Below are 16,170 nucleotides of genomic sequence, written 5' to 3' on the forward strand. Positions count from 1 at the left end.
CACCGCTAAAATAGCAGTGAATTTACTTTCTTTCTGGAGAGCTAGCTTGTAGTTCGTAACTGTAATATGGAATCAATCTTTTATTCCCCTCATTTTAATGTCTAATTACATTCTATTCAGAACAAAAAAATATATCTATCAACATTTCTTGCTAAAGAATTGGGAATAGGCAAAATCAGATTTGGCAACTGAACTCTTCACTTGTGAAAAGGCCTTCTCAAAATGTCGTTTGGACACAAAACACTTGTCTAAAAGTTTGCCTTTCTCTATTCTTGAACCACTTTGTGGTACGCCATTGGATCCTTGATGTTCCATGGACTCTACTTCGTTCAAAACCTCCTCTAAAGCACAGATTGATGCCTCTCGGACAAGAGCTGCAAGATCAGCACCCGAGAATTTATCACATCTATGGTGTTGAGCAATCTCAGCTAGATTACAATCTCTGCTTAATTGAGGTTTTGTTCCGTTTTTGGTTAGAGCGCTCAGGATATCTGCTCGGTCTTCAACTGAAGGCACGGGTACTGACAGTATCTGCAAATAAAACAGTACTTAAAATCAGTTACAAACAAAGGAACTAAGAATTGATCTTTTCGTGATACAATCGGTCTCTCAGAGGTAAGCTGAATAATATACATAGGATGTCATTTTCAATTAGATGCCTAAGAACCGCCCTTAGCACCATGAATTTATGTCTCCTCGACGTTTAAATGTGTAGTCGAATGACATATTAGGTCGAAGACTAGTACGGCTGAGAAAACTGCGACATAATGCCCACCGGGATTTAGCTGTTTTCGGGGACGAAAAGTCAAATGGCCAGACAAAAAATCTTTCTGGCGATAGTCAGTAGAACAAAAAATTGCATGAAAAGACCATCAGGACTAATTTATTGATGCCACAAACTTCGTATGATAGTAATTAACTAGACTATTTTAAGCTAGCCAACAAACTTCAAGCCAAATCCATAGACAACTCCCCGTGATTGAGGGCCATTTTGGACTTCAGCTGGCATCAAGAGTTTAAAATATAAAAATGAGGTTCTCCAAAGTATCAAAAATGCGTTAATGAAAAAGTGCCTAATAATACTCCTTTCTATGAGAATTAATCAATAGCTACCACCACCTTTCATCAGCAGACTTGTAAATCTTTTAAGCTGTCTCTTGTGGTCCAAGCTAGACTATTCGGTTTGATTTCATTTTAAGTTCCATATCTATTTAGAAATAGCTTTAACTGTTGTATTGGGCAGTGATTAAGGTCAAATGAGTTCCAAGACACTAAACGCAAGAACATGAAAAATCACAGATTATTAAAGACAAAAGTGATTGACGAAGTGGAGAACACAATATGAGATTCAACATCATAATTCAAAGATTAATGAAGACCGAAAACTTGACCAAATCTGAAACTCATTTGAACCACCTTCGCCAATACAGGACATTATGTCCGCATAAACAATCTGGCTCTGCCTTAAGCTCTGAACTTCATTTTAGTGTGTCATGCCATAAAAAATGACATTTTACCTTATCAAACCGGCCAGGTCTCAACAATGCGGAGTCTATCACATCAGGTCTGTTTGTGGCTGCCAGTATATAAACTCCTTCTCTAGATTCAACACCATCCAGTTCCGTCAGAAACTGTTGCACAACTCGTGAACCGTGATCTGAGTCCTTTCTTTTCGGACATAATGCGTCAATCTCGTCAAAAAATATGACACATGGAGCTGAGTTTTTCGCTCGACTGAACACCTGTAATATAAACAATTAACAGGTTATACGTTCACTCCACCATTGGTGTTTTGGAGCTTCTTGTACAAATGACCATCAATGCCAACCGGTTTCTACAAGGCTAATGACTTCCACCTCAACGTCTTTGTGAAAATTTTACCTTTTGCAGGGTCAAACCATTGGATACATAAAATCAATTAGACCGGTTTTCAATCATTTTTAAAACCGTTTCAAAGTGAGATTATTCAAACCAGTCTTGGAAGAACATCTCTTCTTCGAGATTGAGCTTAGATTAGATAGGTTACGTGACTATGCTCGAAGTCATTGAGAGATTCGTACGTTAATCGTGCAAGTTTTATAACAACGAATGTCTGCAGTGCCAGAAATTTAAAATGCCAGAGGGCGATAGGACAACAGATCGAAAGCGAAAATTTGGACAACTGATCGAAAATAAACTAATTCAAGTTGCGTATTGGCCGATCAGATTTCAGCGCTCATTTATTATACTGCGAATAACATGTTCTAATGTGATATTTTGTTCGCTTGTGATAGATCCATATCAATTCCCACGGGCCGCTAAGGCATGGCCATGGCCAGATGCGGTAATTTTATGCCAGCTCGCAAATAACGCCTAATTTCAGCCAATGAGAATAGATTAATTTTCGATCTATTGTCCTAATTTTTCGGTTTTCATCTATTGTCCTTTTGATCTATTGTCCGGTCACCGTGCCAGAGGGCCTTGTAAACATAGCCAGAACTTGAATACCGTAAAATTTCAGCATTTTTAAGCTTGTGTGACAAAATGTGTTTTAAGATAAGTTGCGCGCTTCTGCAGAAGTCAATTTATAATTCAGCGTAACATCTTGAACCACGCGCACAACCAATCCAGACGTTCTCAGAGACCTCGAGCGGAATCACGTATCTAATACTTTTTGAAAGTTTTTAAGGCGTTGGAAGTTCATGGCATTTCAACTTCTGGCTCTGTTTAAAGAACATTTGTAGAGACAACTTTTGACATTTTAATAATTGCAGGAGCATGTTTCACCGCCACAGAATATACAACAGTCTGCAGACAAGAATGAATTATTGCAACAAATGCTTACTTGTCTTACTGCCCTCTCTGATTCACCCAAATACATATTGAGCAATTCAGGCCCTTTCACGGAGATGAAATTAATGCCCGCTTCATTTGCCACTGCTTTTGCTAACATAGTTTTTCCACATCCTGGTGGCCCAGTAAGAAGAATACCAGGAGGCGATGACAAGCTAAATGCTTGGAAAAGATGACGATGCTTGACAGGGTAGATAATTGCTAATTGAAGTTCTTTTCGCACGCTGTGCAGTGCACCTACATCTCCCCAAGTAATATTTGGTACTGTAATAAAACCCTCTCTCTTAGATGAGGGTTGTACTTTTGATATTGCTTTCAGAAAATCGGCTTCAATAATGCTAAAGCTTTTACGGTTCGATTTCAATTCTTCATTTTTAATGCCAAGATCTGAGCGTTTTTTCAAAATATCATATTCAGGACCATAAAATGAACTGCAGCTTTCAGTCATATCGATTTGACAGTCTCGGTAAAAGGCTACCAAACAAGCTTCGCGAATTAAAGATTTGAGATCCGCCCCTACGTAACCCGGCGTTAGAACAGCAATTGATTCAAAATCAAAACTCTCGCGCAGTGTTATATTTTGGCAAAGTGTCTGCATTATTTCAACTCTTTCATCGATGCTGGGCATTCCAAGAGCAATTTCGGTATCAAATCGCCCTGCTCTTCTTAAAATTGGATCAATATTGTCTGCTGAACTTGTAGTTCCTAGCACAAGAACCTTGGAATTCTCAGAAGAACTGATCAGGCTATCGAAACAATGAACAAATTGTGAAATTATTCTGACTTCCATCTGTTTTCCAGCCGATTCTCGCTTTTGTAATATGCTTTCGATGTCGTCAAGGAATAAAACGCATGGCGAGTTCTCTTTACAAAACTCAAACATTTCTCTTATTTTATTTTCCGAATCACCAGATAAACTAGATACCAATTCCGGACAACTGATCTTTAACATTTTGAGATTAAACTCACCACAGAAAGCTTCAGCAGTTAAAGTTTTGCCACAACCACTTGGGCCAGTGATTAATAACCCTGAAGCCGGTTCAATATTTGTAACCGCTGATGAATGCAAAAACTGTAACGCAAACTGACAAAATTTTCGGAGCACAGGTTTTAATCCACCGATGCAACTGAAATTCATTTTTGGAACACACAGGGTAGGTTTATCGACAAATTGATAATTCTTCTTTCTAGCACTTCCGCTCTCTAATCGGTTTGGTTGATTTTCTGAAGATATATTTGATGAAATCACAGATTTGATGACGTCCCCTTGTTGTTGCTTCGAATACAACGCGGTAAGTGCCTCATTACTCTTTTTGGAGTTATCACTTTGCTCTCGAATTTTTGAAGTAATGCTTTCCTGTTTCTTCAAAACTTTCAAAGTTGCATCAATGTACCGATTGAACACATTCCTTTTCAGTCGACTATATTCAGAATACGTTTCTCTCAAAACGAGCGCAATCTCTCTCGGTGAACTCTCGGTCGCCAATTTATTGCTATCGCCAAGATACGTTTTGACCCTACCGAGCAATATTCTATCCATTTTCAAAATTTCTGAAAAGTAAAAATGATAACATAACCGGCCAACGTCGGAGCGAATTTTTAGTCCGGTGTGGGGGTGCACCGTGGGGAGGGGTGGTTGTTGTGGTGGGTTTAAAACTCTGATAAAACGATCAAACATGAAAAAATTCCTTTGAATAGTAACGTAGGAGCTTTTAAAAGTTATTTTTATTTTTAGGAAGAAAACAATCGAAAGAAAATTTTAAAATGTGATTCTTTAAGAAGATTGTTGATGTTTATTATATTATTTTGTTTGAATGATTTGAATTATTTTTTGTTTCAGGTATATTTAACCGTATGGTTATAATTTTAATTTACTTGTTGCAAAAAAAAAAAAATCAGTAGTCCGAGGATTCAATTCAAATTATATAGCAAAACGTAAGAATTCGTACAAAGCACAACAACGTGTAATCATTAAGGTGTACAAAGCAATAAGTGGAACCTAGACGACAAGATTTTGTTGTTCCTTTAACAGGTTTTTTTTCGTCTGATGTCATTGACGTCAAAACAGTGCGTATTCATCCAACAATTGTCTAGATAACTTAAAAATATTAAGCCCAAAACCAGCTTAATTGACACATATCGTTGTTATATTTACTTAAAATTAGGTTAAATGAATTTTTTCGGAACTTACTACTTATATTAGAACGTATTTCACTCTTATTTTAAAGATTGAAAATAATACTAGAATCTGATTGGCTAAAATTCGTTCAATTACTACGTAACATCCTCCGGCCCGGAAGATGTTGGGAAAAATGGTACAATTTGTACAAGCGGGCGGACGAGTGAACCGGTCGACGTACGTACACCGGCGGAACGCGCGACGCTATCGGAGCCGTAACGGAGTTCCACAACCCAAGCGCATGGGTAGTAACCCCTAGGGTTGGTTTCTTCAACTATCCAAACAAAGTCACCGGTCTTAAGGTGTTGCTCGGCAGGCGTCTGCAACTTAGAGCGTCGGTTCAGCGTCGTTACGTACTCTCTGATCCAACGGGACCAGATCGCATTAGCGTACGACTGCGCACGAGCATAACGTTTGCGATGGTCAAACTCATTATTGCCGACAACAGACGGAATACCGGTAGAGTATTCTCCTAAAAGAAAATGGTTAGGCGTTATAGCGTTCAAATCCTACGGATCAGCGCTTACGGGCGATAAAGGACCCGAATTGAGAGCATTCTCCACGAGACAAAAGGCAGTATGCAGTACCTCATCCGTAAGGCGACGCGTGCCAAGAATAGTATACAACACCCGCTTGAAGCTGCGTACCAACCTCTCCGAGGGTGGCCGCCGTACTGGCCGACAGGGCGTTTAGCTGACAACCAAAAAATGAGAAATTTAACCGACAAAGTAAGTAAAATGAGCAATAAAACTTATTCTAAAGCTGTGATTGGCCAATTTAAAACACTATTTCGTGAGCGGACAAATATACCACAGTTTTTTCATCAACAATTGTAACGAAGGTCTGTTCCTCGTCGGACCGTATTTAACCGCATCTGGCCATGCCTCGCGGGCCATGGCCATGCCTCAGCCGCCCATGGGACTTGATACGAATCTATCACAACCGAATAACTGATTTATGGACCAATTGTTGACTTTTATTACAAATTATGGTAACACTGTCGGCTAAATTTCTCCTTTTTTTCCTTGTCGGCTAAACGCCCTGTCGGCCAATTTTCCTAGCGCCCTCTTCGAGATACCACATTGATCTGGTGCGCTGGATTAATTGAACCTCCACTTTATACCTCTGTGCGCGAGCTCAGCTGCAATGTTGACAACGTTCCAATTTTCAATACTCCTCGGAGTTCTTTCTGCGCTCTGTAGTGACACTACAAACATGCTCACGAAATTTTTAATGAGGAAGCTTTCGAAAATTACATTTTAAAAGCTGCAAACAAAAAAACACTTGAAAGTGACAGCTAAACAAGCTGATTTATGGCTCATTATTTATGAGACAGTATCTGTAACCAATTGTCATAAGGATTTATGGTTTAAACATTAGAACCGAGATTGTGTCAGAGAATAAATATGATGTTCAGCGTTATCGTTGGGACCAAACACTGTGTTTGGGAAAAACAAACAGAGCAAGGACTCTGGGACCAAGTTATCTTGGTGAACGCAAATATAGATAAAGTCGGGGCCTAAACGGTTAAATTCGAGTATCACGATTCATAATAACTTCTAACGCAATTTTTGAAGCTGTTTTCCCTACTTTACACTTTTATAAAAGTTAAATTGTATTAATCCTTCTTTGAGCTGAAATTTGCTTTTAATTTCTGAATTCATTTAGTTCCACCAATTCGAATTTTTCACAAGAATTCGGAGGACAAGTTAATCTTTTAGAATCCAAGTTAATCCGAAGGGATTCTATATTGGCGACAGAGATATAGAACCCGGAACAAAAATCCAGTGTTTCGATGATCGGCACGGCCAGTGATTGTGTGGAACAGGTAACACAATTGTTGTCAACACGGCAATCGTTGCTGCGAGAAAGGAAATACACTTTCTCGGCTCAAAGATTCGACTGAAAGAGGCATGTTCAGCGGCAGTGACACAATAGGACATTGCAGATAAAACACAGAAATACAGTGAGTGCTGGGAGTGAACAATTTTTCAAGAGAAGCGAAGTCACAGCAAGTCACTGAGTGTCTGAGCAGTCAGTGGACTTTCTTTGGTCAGTGATAGTGGGCTGCTTCTTTGGGGTGAAAGATCTAGAAGAAGCGAATCCGCAGATTTTCAAGGGAGGAGAGCTGCACTGAATTACCACAAACAACAGGTTAGTTCACAACAAAGGTGCTATTTGTGTCATTATTATTTCTTTAAATGGAAAAACCGGAAACTGGGGCAAAGATTTGCATTCCTGAACGAAATAAGGTGAGTATCAAAACTTATTACAGTTTCCAATTGAAATGATTTAAGAACCCATTAGGATTTGCACTTTTTAATTTCGTAAATATTTTATCGTAATAACCGGAAACTGGGGCAAAGATTTGCATTTCTGAACGAAAAATGTAAGTATCAAAAATTATTACAGTTTCCGGTTCAAATGATTTAGCGAACTATTAATATTTGCAATTTCCAGTTTCGTAAGTATTAGATTGTCTTATTCGGCTACCTCAAACGTAAAATTTGACTCAGTAAAACGGATAAATTCTTTAGAATTTAAAATTGCTCCGACCTTAAAAAAGGGTATAAGTTTATATATAAATATATAACAGTACTGAGACATAACTGCAAATTAAAGGAAGTATCCTAGTAATTTGAGTCAAAATGGCAGCGGGTTCCGTATCGAAAATGTTATTGCCGGAGGCTTTCACCGGTTCAAATGATTTCAAGAGCTATTTGACACATTTTGAGCTATGCGCGGAGCTGCAAAAATGGAAACGTACAGAACCTGCAAGCTCTAGCGGAACAGCTTGGGAAATAGATGAGCGGCCGCACTATTTTGCCCTCCGCTTACAGAAGTCAGCAATTGAGTTCTATCGAACCATACCGCAGAACGTGAGAGATAGCTACGATGAAACTGTTAAGGGTTTTCGAAATCACTACAGCGAAAAACCGATTGTTTTCCGGGGACGGCTAGCGCGCCGTGTTCAGCACCCAGGCGAAAAACTAACGGATTTTCTGGGGGATTTAAAGCACTTAGCTCACCAAGCATACACAGAGGAGTCACAAGATATCCGTGACTACTTAGTGGTCCGGGGTTTTCTGGAGGGAATACATCCCAGTCAGGTTGAGTTAGACCTAAGAAAAACATTAGAAGATAAAGATATGACTGTGGACAAAGCGCTAGAAAGAGCGTTACAACTGGAAGCCGTGACAAGAATAGAAGAAGAGGAACAAGTGCCTCAAATTGCTGCCATTGGACAAGATGATTCAAAAAAATCCCTAATCGAGGCGGTTAATGGTTTGGTTCAGAAGTTATCGTGAACCGTTGATGGCAATTCCAGGGAAAGTGGCTGTAACAGCCAAGGCTGGGTTAATACACGACGCGGGTATCAGGGACAGAATAACTTCAACCAAAACCAGGGCAGACCCAATTTGCTAGAAAACGAAAAAAGTGGATTCCGCAATAATGATAAAAACTTTAATAGAAACTTCACGGATTCATGTACTGGATGCGGACAAAAAGGGCATAGAATTAAACAATGTCGGAACTGTTTTCATTGCGGGAGTTCCCAACACATAAAACGGTACTGTCCTAACAGAAAACCCAAGGAAACAATAGAATCGGCAAATGTTATCAAAGTCTGTTCAACCAGCACAACAAAATGCTTCACTATACAAATACTCATACAAGGGCAAATGAAAATGGGTCTGGTTGATAGCGGCAGTAGTGTATCCCTCATCAGCTTCAAACTGCTGAAAGCCATAGGAGACAATAAACGAATAGACCCATACAATAACAGAGTCTTAGCTGCTAATAATAATACCTCAGTAAAAATCTTAGGAAAAGCTGAACTTTTAGTTCAAATGAAACCCAAACAACCCAAATTTTTGCATGAGTTTTTGGTCACTCAAGAAAATCATATCCCGCTTTTACTCAGTTTGGACATCTTTACTGATCAAAAGTGTATACTGGATTTAAACGAAAAGATATTACTTTGTGGTCGAGACAAATTCTCTATTCCGCTTATTACTCAGATCGTAAGCAACGTTAATTCATTTACTCTTCTGTTGGAAACGCTCATAATACCGGCAAGACACGAAGCCTGGATAGACGTATTTGTGAAAAATGAGAAAGCTGAGGTGACAAAGAAGAGTCAAGGCCTGGTTGAAGGCCTCAAGGACTTTGAAAATCGCACTGGTGTTTTAGTGGCTGACTGCTTGATATCTGTAAACGACTCAAAGAGCCAATTGAGGGTTGTTAACTTCTCTGATAATGATATCAAGTTATTCCAAAATACTAAAATTGGAGAGTTTTTCAGCAAAGATGACAGCATACAAGTAAAAGGTTTGTTCACAAGCAAGAACAAGCCAAAACATCCGGAAGCTTTCCAGATGGGGACTCATGCAACATTAGAGGGGACAGATTTGAGTAAAAATCAATCAGACCAAGTAGTTGCAATGTTCATGAGGCACAATCAAGTATTCTCCAGAAACTCAAATGACTTGGGTTTCTGTGATAAAATAAAACATAAAATAAAACTAGAAAAAGATGCAAAACCATTCAGACGGGCTTACGGCAGTATGAGCTTTGAAAAACGGAAAGCAATAAAAAAATAGTGGAAGACCTAGAAGAAGCCAACTTGGTTGAGCCAACTCATTCATTCTGGGCAGCACCGTCCTTACTAGTTAAAAAGAAAGATGGAACATTCCGACTAGTAGTAGACTACAGAGGTCTAAATAAACAAATTGAAAAAACAAGCTGGCCGTTGCCAAGAATTAATGATGTAATAGATTCGTTGGATGGAAACATTTATTTTTCGAACATTGACCTAACGTCGGGCTATTCACAAATGGCCCTAGAGGAGGAATCACAAAACTTGACTGCTTTCATCACTCCTGTGGGTTTGTATAAATGGAAGAGCTAACCAATGGGTTTAACCTCAGCGCCAGGAGCGTTCCAAAATTTGATGGAACTGATTCTGGCGGGACTTTCATACGAAGTAGCCTTGATATATCTTGATGATATAATAATTTTTGGGAAGTCGTTTGAGGAACATTTATCTCGACTCGAGCTTGTGCTTTGTCGTATAAAGGAAGCCGGTTTAAAAATCAAAGGCTCAAAATGTCGTTTCTTTCAAAAACGTACACATTTTTAGGTCATATCATATCAAATGATGGGGTAGAGGTTGATCCGGATGAAGTATCCGCAGTAGCAAATATGAAACCTCCCTCAAATTTGAAAGAACTTTGTGCAATTCTTGGATTAGTTGGATTTTGTCGGCGATTCATTGCAGATTTTGGCAAAAACGGACTGTGAGCCGGGGGCTGTAAGCCAAGAAAAAACAAATCTATTTCAGTTGGAAAATTTCAATTCAAATTATATAGCAAAACGTCAGAATTCGTACAAAGCACAACAACGTGTAAGCATTAAGGTGTACAAAGCAATAAGTGGAACCTAGACGACAAGATTTTGTTGTTTCTTTAACAGGTTTTTTTTCGTCTGATGTCATTGACGTCAAAACAGTGCGTATTCATCCAACAATTGTCTAGATAACTTAAAAATATTAAGCCCAAAACCAGCTTAATTGACACATATCGTTGTTATATTTACTTAAAATTAGGTTAAATGAATTTTTTCGGAACTTACTACTTATATTAGAACGTATTTCACTCTTATTTTAAAGATTGAAAATAATACTAGAATCTGATTGGCTAAAATTCGTTCAATTACTACGTAACATCCTCCGGCCCGGAAGATGTTGGGAAAAATGGTACAATTTGTACAAGCGGGCGGACGAGTGAACCGGTCGACGTACGTACACCGGCGGAACGCGCGACGCTATCGGAGCCGTAACGGAGTTCCACAACCCAAGCGCATGGGTAGTAACCCCTAGGGTTGGTTTCTTCAACTATCCAAACAAAGTCACCGGTCTTAAGGTGTTGCTCGGCAGGCGTCTGCAACTTAGAGCGTCGGTTCAGCGTCGTTACGTACTCTCTGATCCAACGGGACCAGATCGCATTAGCGTACGACTGCGCACGAGCATAACGTTTGCGATGGTCAAACTCATTATTGCCGACAACAGACGGAATACCGGTAGAGTATTCTCCTAAAAGAAAATGGTTAGGCGTTATAGCGTTCAAATCCTACGGATCAGCGCTTACGGGCGATAAAGGACCCGAATTGAGAGCATTCTCCACGAGACAAAAGGCAGTATGCAGTACCTCATCCGTAAGGCGACGCGTTCGAAGAATAGTATACAACCCGCGCTTGAAGCTGCGTACCAACATCTCCGAGATAACACATTGATCTGGAACGCTGGATTGATTGAACCTCCACTTTATACCTCTGTGCGCGAGCTCAGCTTCAATGTTGAAAACGTTCCAATTTTCAATACTCCTCGGAGTTCTTTTTGCGCTCCAATAAAGTTAGTGCCATTGTCGGACCAAATCATGGCAGGTGTACCCCTACGTGACACAAACCGCTCAACTCCAATAACACAAGAACTGGTGTCTATGGTTGTAACTATCTTGACATGGACAGCGCGAGTAGTGAGACAGATGAATAGGAAGCCCCACCTTTTCTCAGTAGTACGGCGGACAGTAACATAGAAAGGCCCAGAGTAGTCAACGCCAGTGTTCGTGAAGGCAGGAGACTGGTAAGCAAGTCTCTCCTCATGTAAGTCAGACATGATTGGTTGCATAGTTAAAGGGTGGGATTCTCGGTATCTCAGGCAGTGTGCTTTGATGGAATGCAAGGATAATTTTAATTTCGGTACCGTATAATTTTCCTGCTAAATTGATCTTCGGTATTCAACGCTTTGATAATAATGCTTTACGTGCGTGTGTTCAAGGAACAGTTTTACAAACGGATGACGTGCATCTGAGATGATTGGGTCTTTTACGTTAAACCCAACTTCTATTAACCGCTTGATACGGCCCGAGGAACGGATTAGACTATTTGGACTAATAAACGGTGAATGTGGAGCAATTCGGCTACTCCGTTTAACAGATTTATTGTCAAAAGGTCTTTTCTTCTGGTTTCAAAAGACCGTTTGCAACAAGTAGTGTAGATGACGCTCGGCTTCGTCAAGCTCAGTAGGTTCGGTAATGCTACCATCGAGGTTACGGTAGCCGACATATTTCGACAAAAGCCGGAAAACGTATGCGGCAATGCTCAAGTACTTTGGATAAGAACTAAACTTATAAACGGAAATATTGAAGGAACGGAAGTTCTCTGTTTTTTGACAGATATAGCCAGAGAAAAAGTGTCTTCTATAGTGACTGCTTGGTTGACGCCAAGCTTGATGTTACTAATGACGTCTTCGTTTGGTACGAACGGGAAACGCGAAATAGTTAAGAAATGTGGACCTTTGACCCAACTGCTTAGTTGCAAAGCTTCAGCGGATATTCCACGGGTGCCAGCGCCAGCTGAATTATCTTTAGTTGCGTCGTGGTTTCATTGGTCAACGCTGATATTCTCCAGAATTTCAAAAACACGGTTTGTAACAAAGATTGGTTGCTTTTCATAAGAGTTAATCCATTGGAGAATGGTCGTGCTGTCAGTCCATGTGAATACTTGTTCAAAGGTTACAGTAAGAGCTTGTGAAATTTCCTTTTTCAGACAAGCGTCAGGTAGATTTGCTTGTAATTCGAAGACGCGTTCGAAGAATAGTATACAACCCGCGCTTGAAGCTGCGTACCAACATCTCCGAGATAACACATTGATCTGGAGCGCTGGATTGATTGAACCTCCACTTTATACCTCTGTGCGCGAGCTCAGCTTCAATGTTGAAAACGTTCCAATTTTCAATACTCCTCGGAGTTCTTTTTGCGCTCCAATAAAGTTAGTGCCATTGTCGGACCAAATCATGGCAGGTGTACCCCTACGTGACACAAACCGCTCAACTCCAATAACACAAGAACTGGTGTCTATGGTTGTAACTATCTTGACATGGACAGCGCGAGTAGTGAGACAGATGAATAGGAAGCCCCACCTTTTCTCAGTAGTACGGCGGACAGTAACATAGAAAGGCCCAGAGTAGTCTAGACTGGTAAGCAAGTCTCTCCTCATGTAAGTCAGACATGATTGGTTGCATAGTTACAGTGTGGGATTCTCGGTATCTCAGGCAGTGTGCTTTGATAGAATGCAAGGATAATTTTAATTTCAGTACCGTATAATTTTCCTGCTAAATTGATCTTAGGTATTCAACGCTTTGATAATAATAATTTACGTGCGTGTGTTCAAGGAACAGTTTTACAAACGGATGACGTGCATCTGAGATGATTGGGTCTTTTACGTTAAACCCAACTTCTATTAACCGCTTGATACGGCCCGAGGAACGGATTAGACTATTTGGACTAATAAACGGTGAATGTGGAGCAATTTGGCTACTCCGTTTAACAGATTTATTGTCAAAAGGTCTTTTCTTTTGGTTTCAAAAGACCCTTTGCAACAAGTAGTGTAGATGACGCTCGGCTTCGTCAAGCTCAGTAGGTTCGGTAATGCTACCATCGAGGTTACGGTAGCCGACATATTTCGACAAAAGCCGGAAAACGTATGCGGCAATGCTCAAGTACTTTGGATAAGAACTAAACTTATAAACGGAAATATTGAAGGAACGGAAGTTCTCTGTTTTTTGACAGATATAGCCAGAGAAAAAGTGTCTTCTATAGTGACTGCTTGGTTGACGCCAAGCTTGATGTTATTAATGACGTCTTCGTTTGGTACGAACGGGAAACGCGAAATAGTTAAGAAATGTGGACCTTTGACCCAACTGCTTAGTTGCAAAGCTTCAGCGGATATTCCACGGGTGCCAGCGCCAGCTGAATTATTTTTAGTTGCGTCGTGGTTCCATTGGTCAACGCTGATATTCTCCAGAATTTCAAAAACACGGTTTGCAACAAAGATTGGTTGCTTTTCATAAGAGTTAATCCATTGGAGAATGGTCGTGCTGTCAGTCCACGTGAATACTTGGTCAAAGGTTACACTAAGAGCTTGTGAAATTTCCTTTTTCAGTCAAGCGTCAGGTAGAGCTGCTTGTAATTCAAGTTTTGGGACAGTCATTATTTTCATTGGTGCCACGCGCGTTTTCCCCAAAACAAACGCAAGCTCTGTTTTTTCTTCGCCCGTTGGAGTTTTTATTCCAGCTCGCAAGAATGCGACTGCACTAAAAATATGCTGGGAACTGTCACCGAACATATACAACTCTATATTATCAAAGGGTCCACTAAAGTAACTTCGGGGACTTTTAATGTTTTCAAGCTTTGGTAGGTCTGCACTCCAAACCAAAAACCTTTGAACCATGTCCTGTGGAAAATCGTCATTCCATTGTTGTGTTGTGATAAGCCAGACGTCCTTGCAGAGCAGTCGAGCACCGACAACAAACGGTGGGACAAGAACAATGGGGTCAAGGACTTTCGAGACAAGACTTAGGACCAAGCGTTGCGTGAGGGAGTTGGTGATTGCGCAGCTTGTACCCCTACTAACAACTAAAGTGTCATTAGTGTGATTCCACTTTAGCCCAAGCACGTGCGATGAATCCTCTTGGCTTGAAAAAATAACCTCGGGCTCAGTAGATTGAGGAGAACCATCAAATCGATCAGCCAAATTTGGCACATTGCTTACAAACTTTGTAAGCTTGAACCCACCGAGATGGAGAAGATGTATCATTTCCTTCGATCTATTGGTTGCTTTCTCACGAGACTCCACTGAGTCAAGGTAATCGTCCATGTAGAAGTTTTCAAGGACGGCTTTTCCAGCTTCGGGGTAAAACTTGGCATTGTCTCTCGCAGTGCGTTGTAATGCAAAGTTGGCGCATGTGGGCGAGTCTTTAGCCCTAAATACATGGCGCGTATATTGATACACTACAACGTATAGTATATATAAGCTCCAAAACGTACAAATCAACAACGCATTAGCATTATCAAGTTCAATGCAACAAGTGGAAACTCGACGGCAAGATTTTCTTGTTCATTTAACAGGTTTTCTTCGTCTGATGTCATTGACGTCAAATCACTGCGTATTCATCCAACAATTGTCTAGATAACTTAAAAATATTATGCCCAAAACCAGTTTGATCGATACATAACGTGGTTATAATTACTTAAAATTGGGTTAAATGAATTTTTTCGGAGATTTCTACGTATATAACAAGGTATTTAACTCTTATTTTAAAGATTGAAAAAAATACTCGATTCTGATTGGCTAAAATTTGTTCAATCACTACGTAACAGTGGGTCAGATTTCAAGAACGGCCCTCACACCATAAGTATAAGTCTTCAGTTCCTGTGAATCGCATATATCGAGACTAGTGAGCTGAAAGGCTCTAAGAGCACTTAACCCAGCAGTCTCAACAACAGCAACAACAACTACTACTACTAATACTATTACTAATTTTACTACTACTACTACTACTACTACTACTACTACTACTACTACTACAACAACAATAACTACTACTACTACTACTACTACTACTACTACTACTACTACTACTACTACTACAACTACTACTACTACTACTACTACTACTACTACTACTACTACTACTACTACTACTAATACTACTACTACTACTACTACTACTGCTACTACTACTACTACTACTACTACTACTACTACTACTACTACCACTACTACTACTACTACTACTACTACTACTACTACTACTACTACTACTACTACTACTACTACTACTACTACTACTACTACTACTACTACTACTACTACTATTACTACTACTACTACTACTGTTTCAACACTTTAATTCCAAATATGAAATAAAGGCACGGTTGGCAACAAATACAAACAAAACAAGAAGAGTTATTTGTTTGGTTATTCTGTGAAGTGCTGTACGACGAAATTGTTGAAGGCATTCTTTGACCCGGTTGCTGCTTTCTCCTGCAATCTGGTGAACGATACTTTGTTTCGTACACAGTCTCCTTCGATTTGACTCATCCACGTTTTCCGTTGCCCCCCAGGAGCGCGTCTAGCATGGACGTATTGATCGGGCGGGTCCCAATCCAAGGCACTGCGGGCTAATCTTCCTGGTTCCATTCTCTGGATGTGTCCGTACCATTTTATCCGTTTGAGCATGATCATCGTGGATAGTTGGGGCATTCGTGATCTTGACATAATTTCTTCGTTCGTTGCTTTCTCCAGATATGACACAC

The 16,170-nt window shown here is 40.1% G+C and overlaps 1 protein-coding gene across 1 annotated transcript; it reads right to left on the reverse strand.

Moving 5' to 3' along the window:
• Nucleotides 1-65: 65 nt before the first annotated feature.
• On the reverse strand, nt 66-4,380 carry LOC142341684 (nuclear valosin-containing protein-like). Its single transcript, XM_075392831.1, has 3 exons — nt 2,825-4,380; nt 1,518-1,742; nt 66-531 (listed from the first exon to the last, which is right to left on the reverse strand). The coding sequence occupies exons 1-3, from the start codon at nt 4,370-4,372 to the stop codon at nt 139-141; spliced, it is 2,166 nt and encodes a 721-aa protein (XP_075248946.1). The 5' UTR covers nt 4,373-4,380; the 3' UTR covers nt 66-138.
• Nucleotides 4,381-16,170: the final 11,790 nt, after the last annotated feature.

This window comes from Convolutriloba macropyga, chromosome 6 (genome assembly GCF_964194025.1).
Source record: "Convolutriloba macropyga chromosome 6, txConMacr16.3, whole genome shotgun sequence".
Lineage (NCBI taxonomy): Eukaryota > Metazoa > Xenacoelomorpha > Acoela > Convolutidae > Convolutriloba > Convolutriloba macropyga.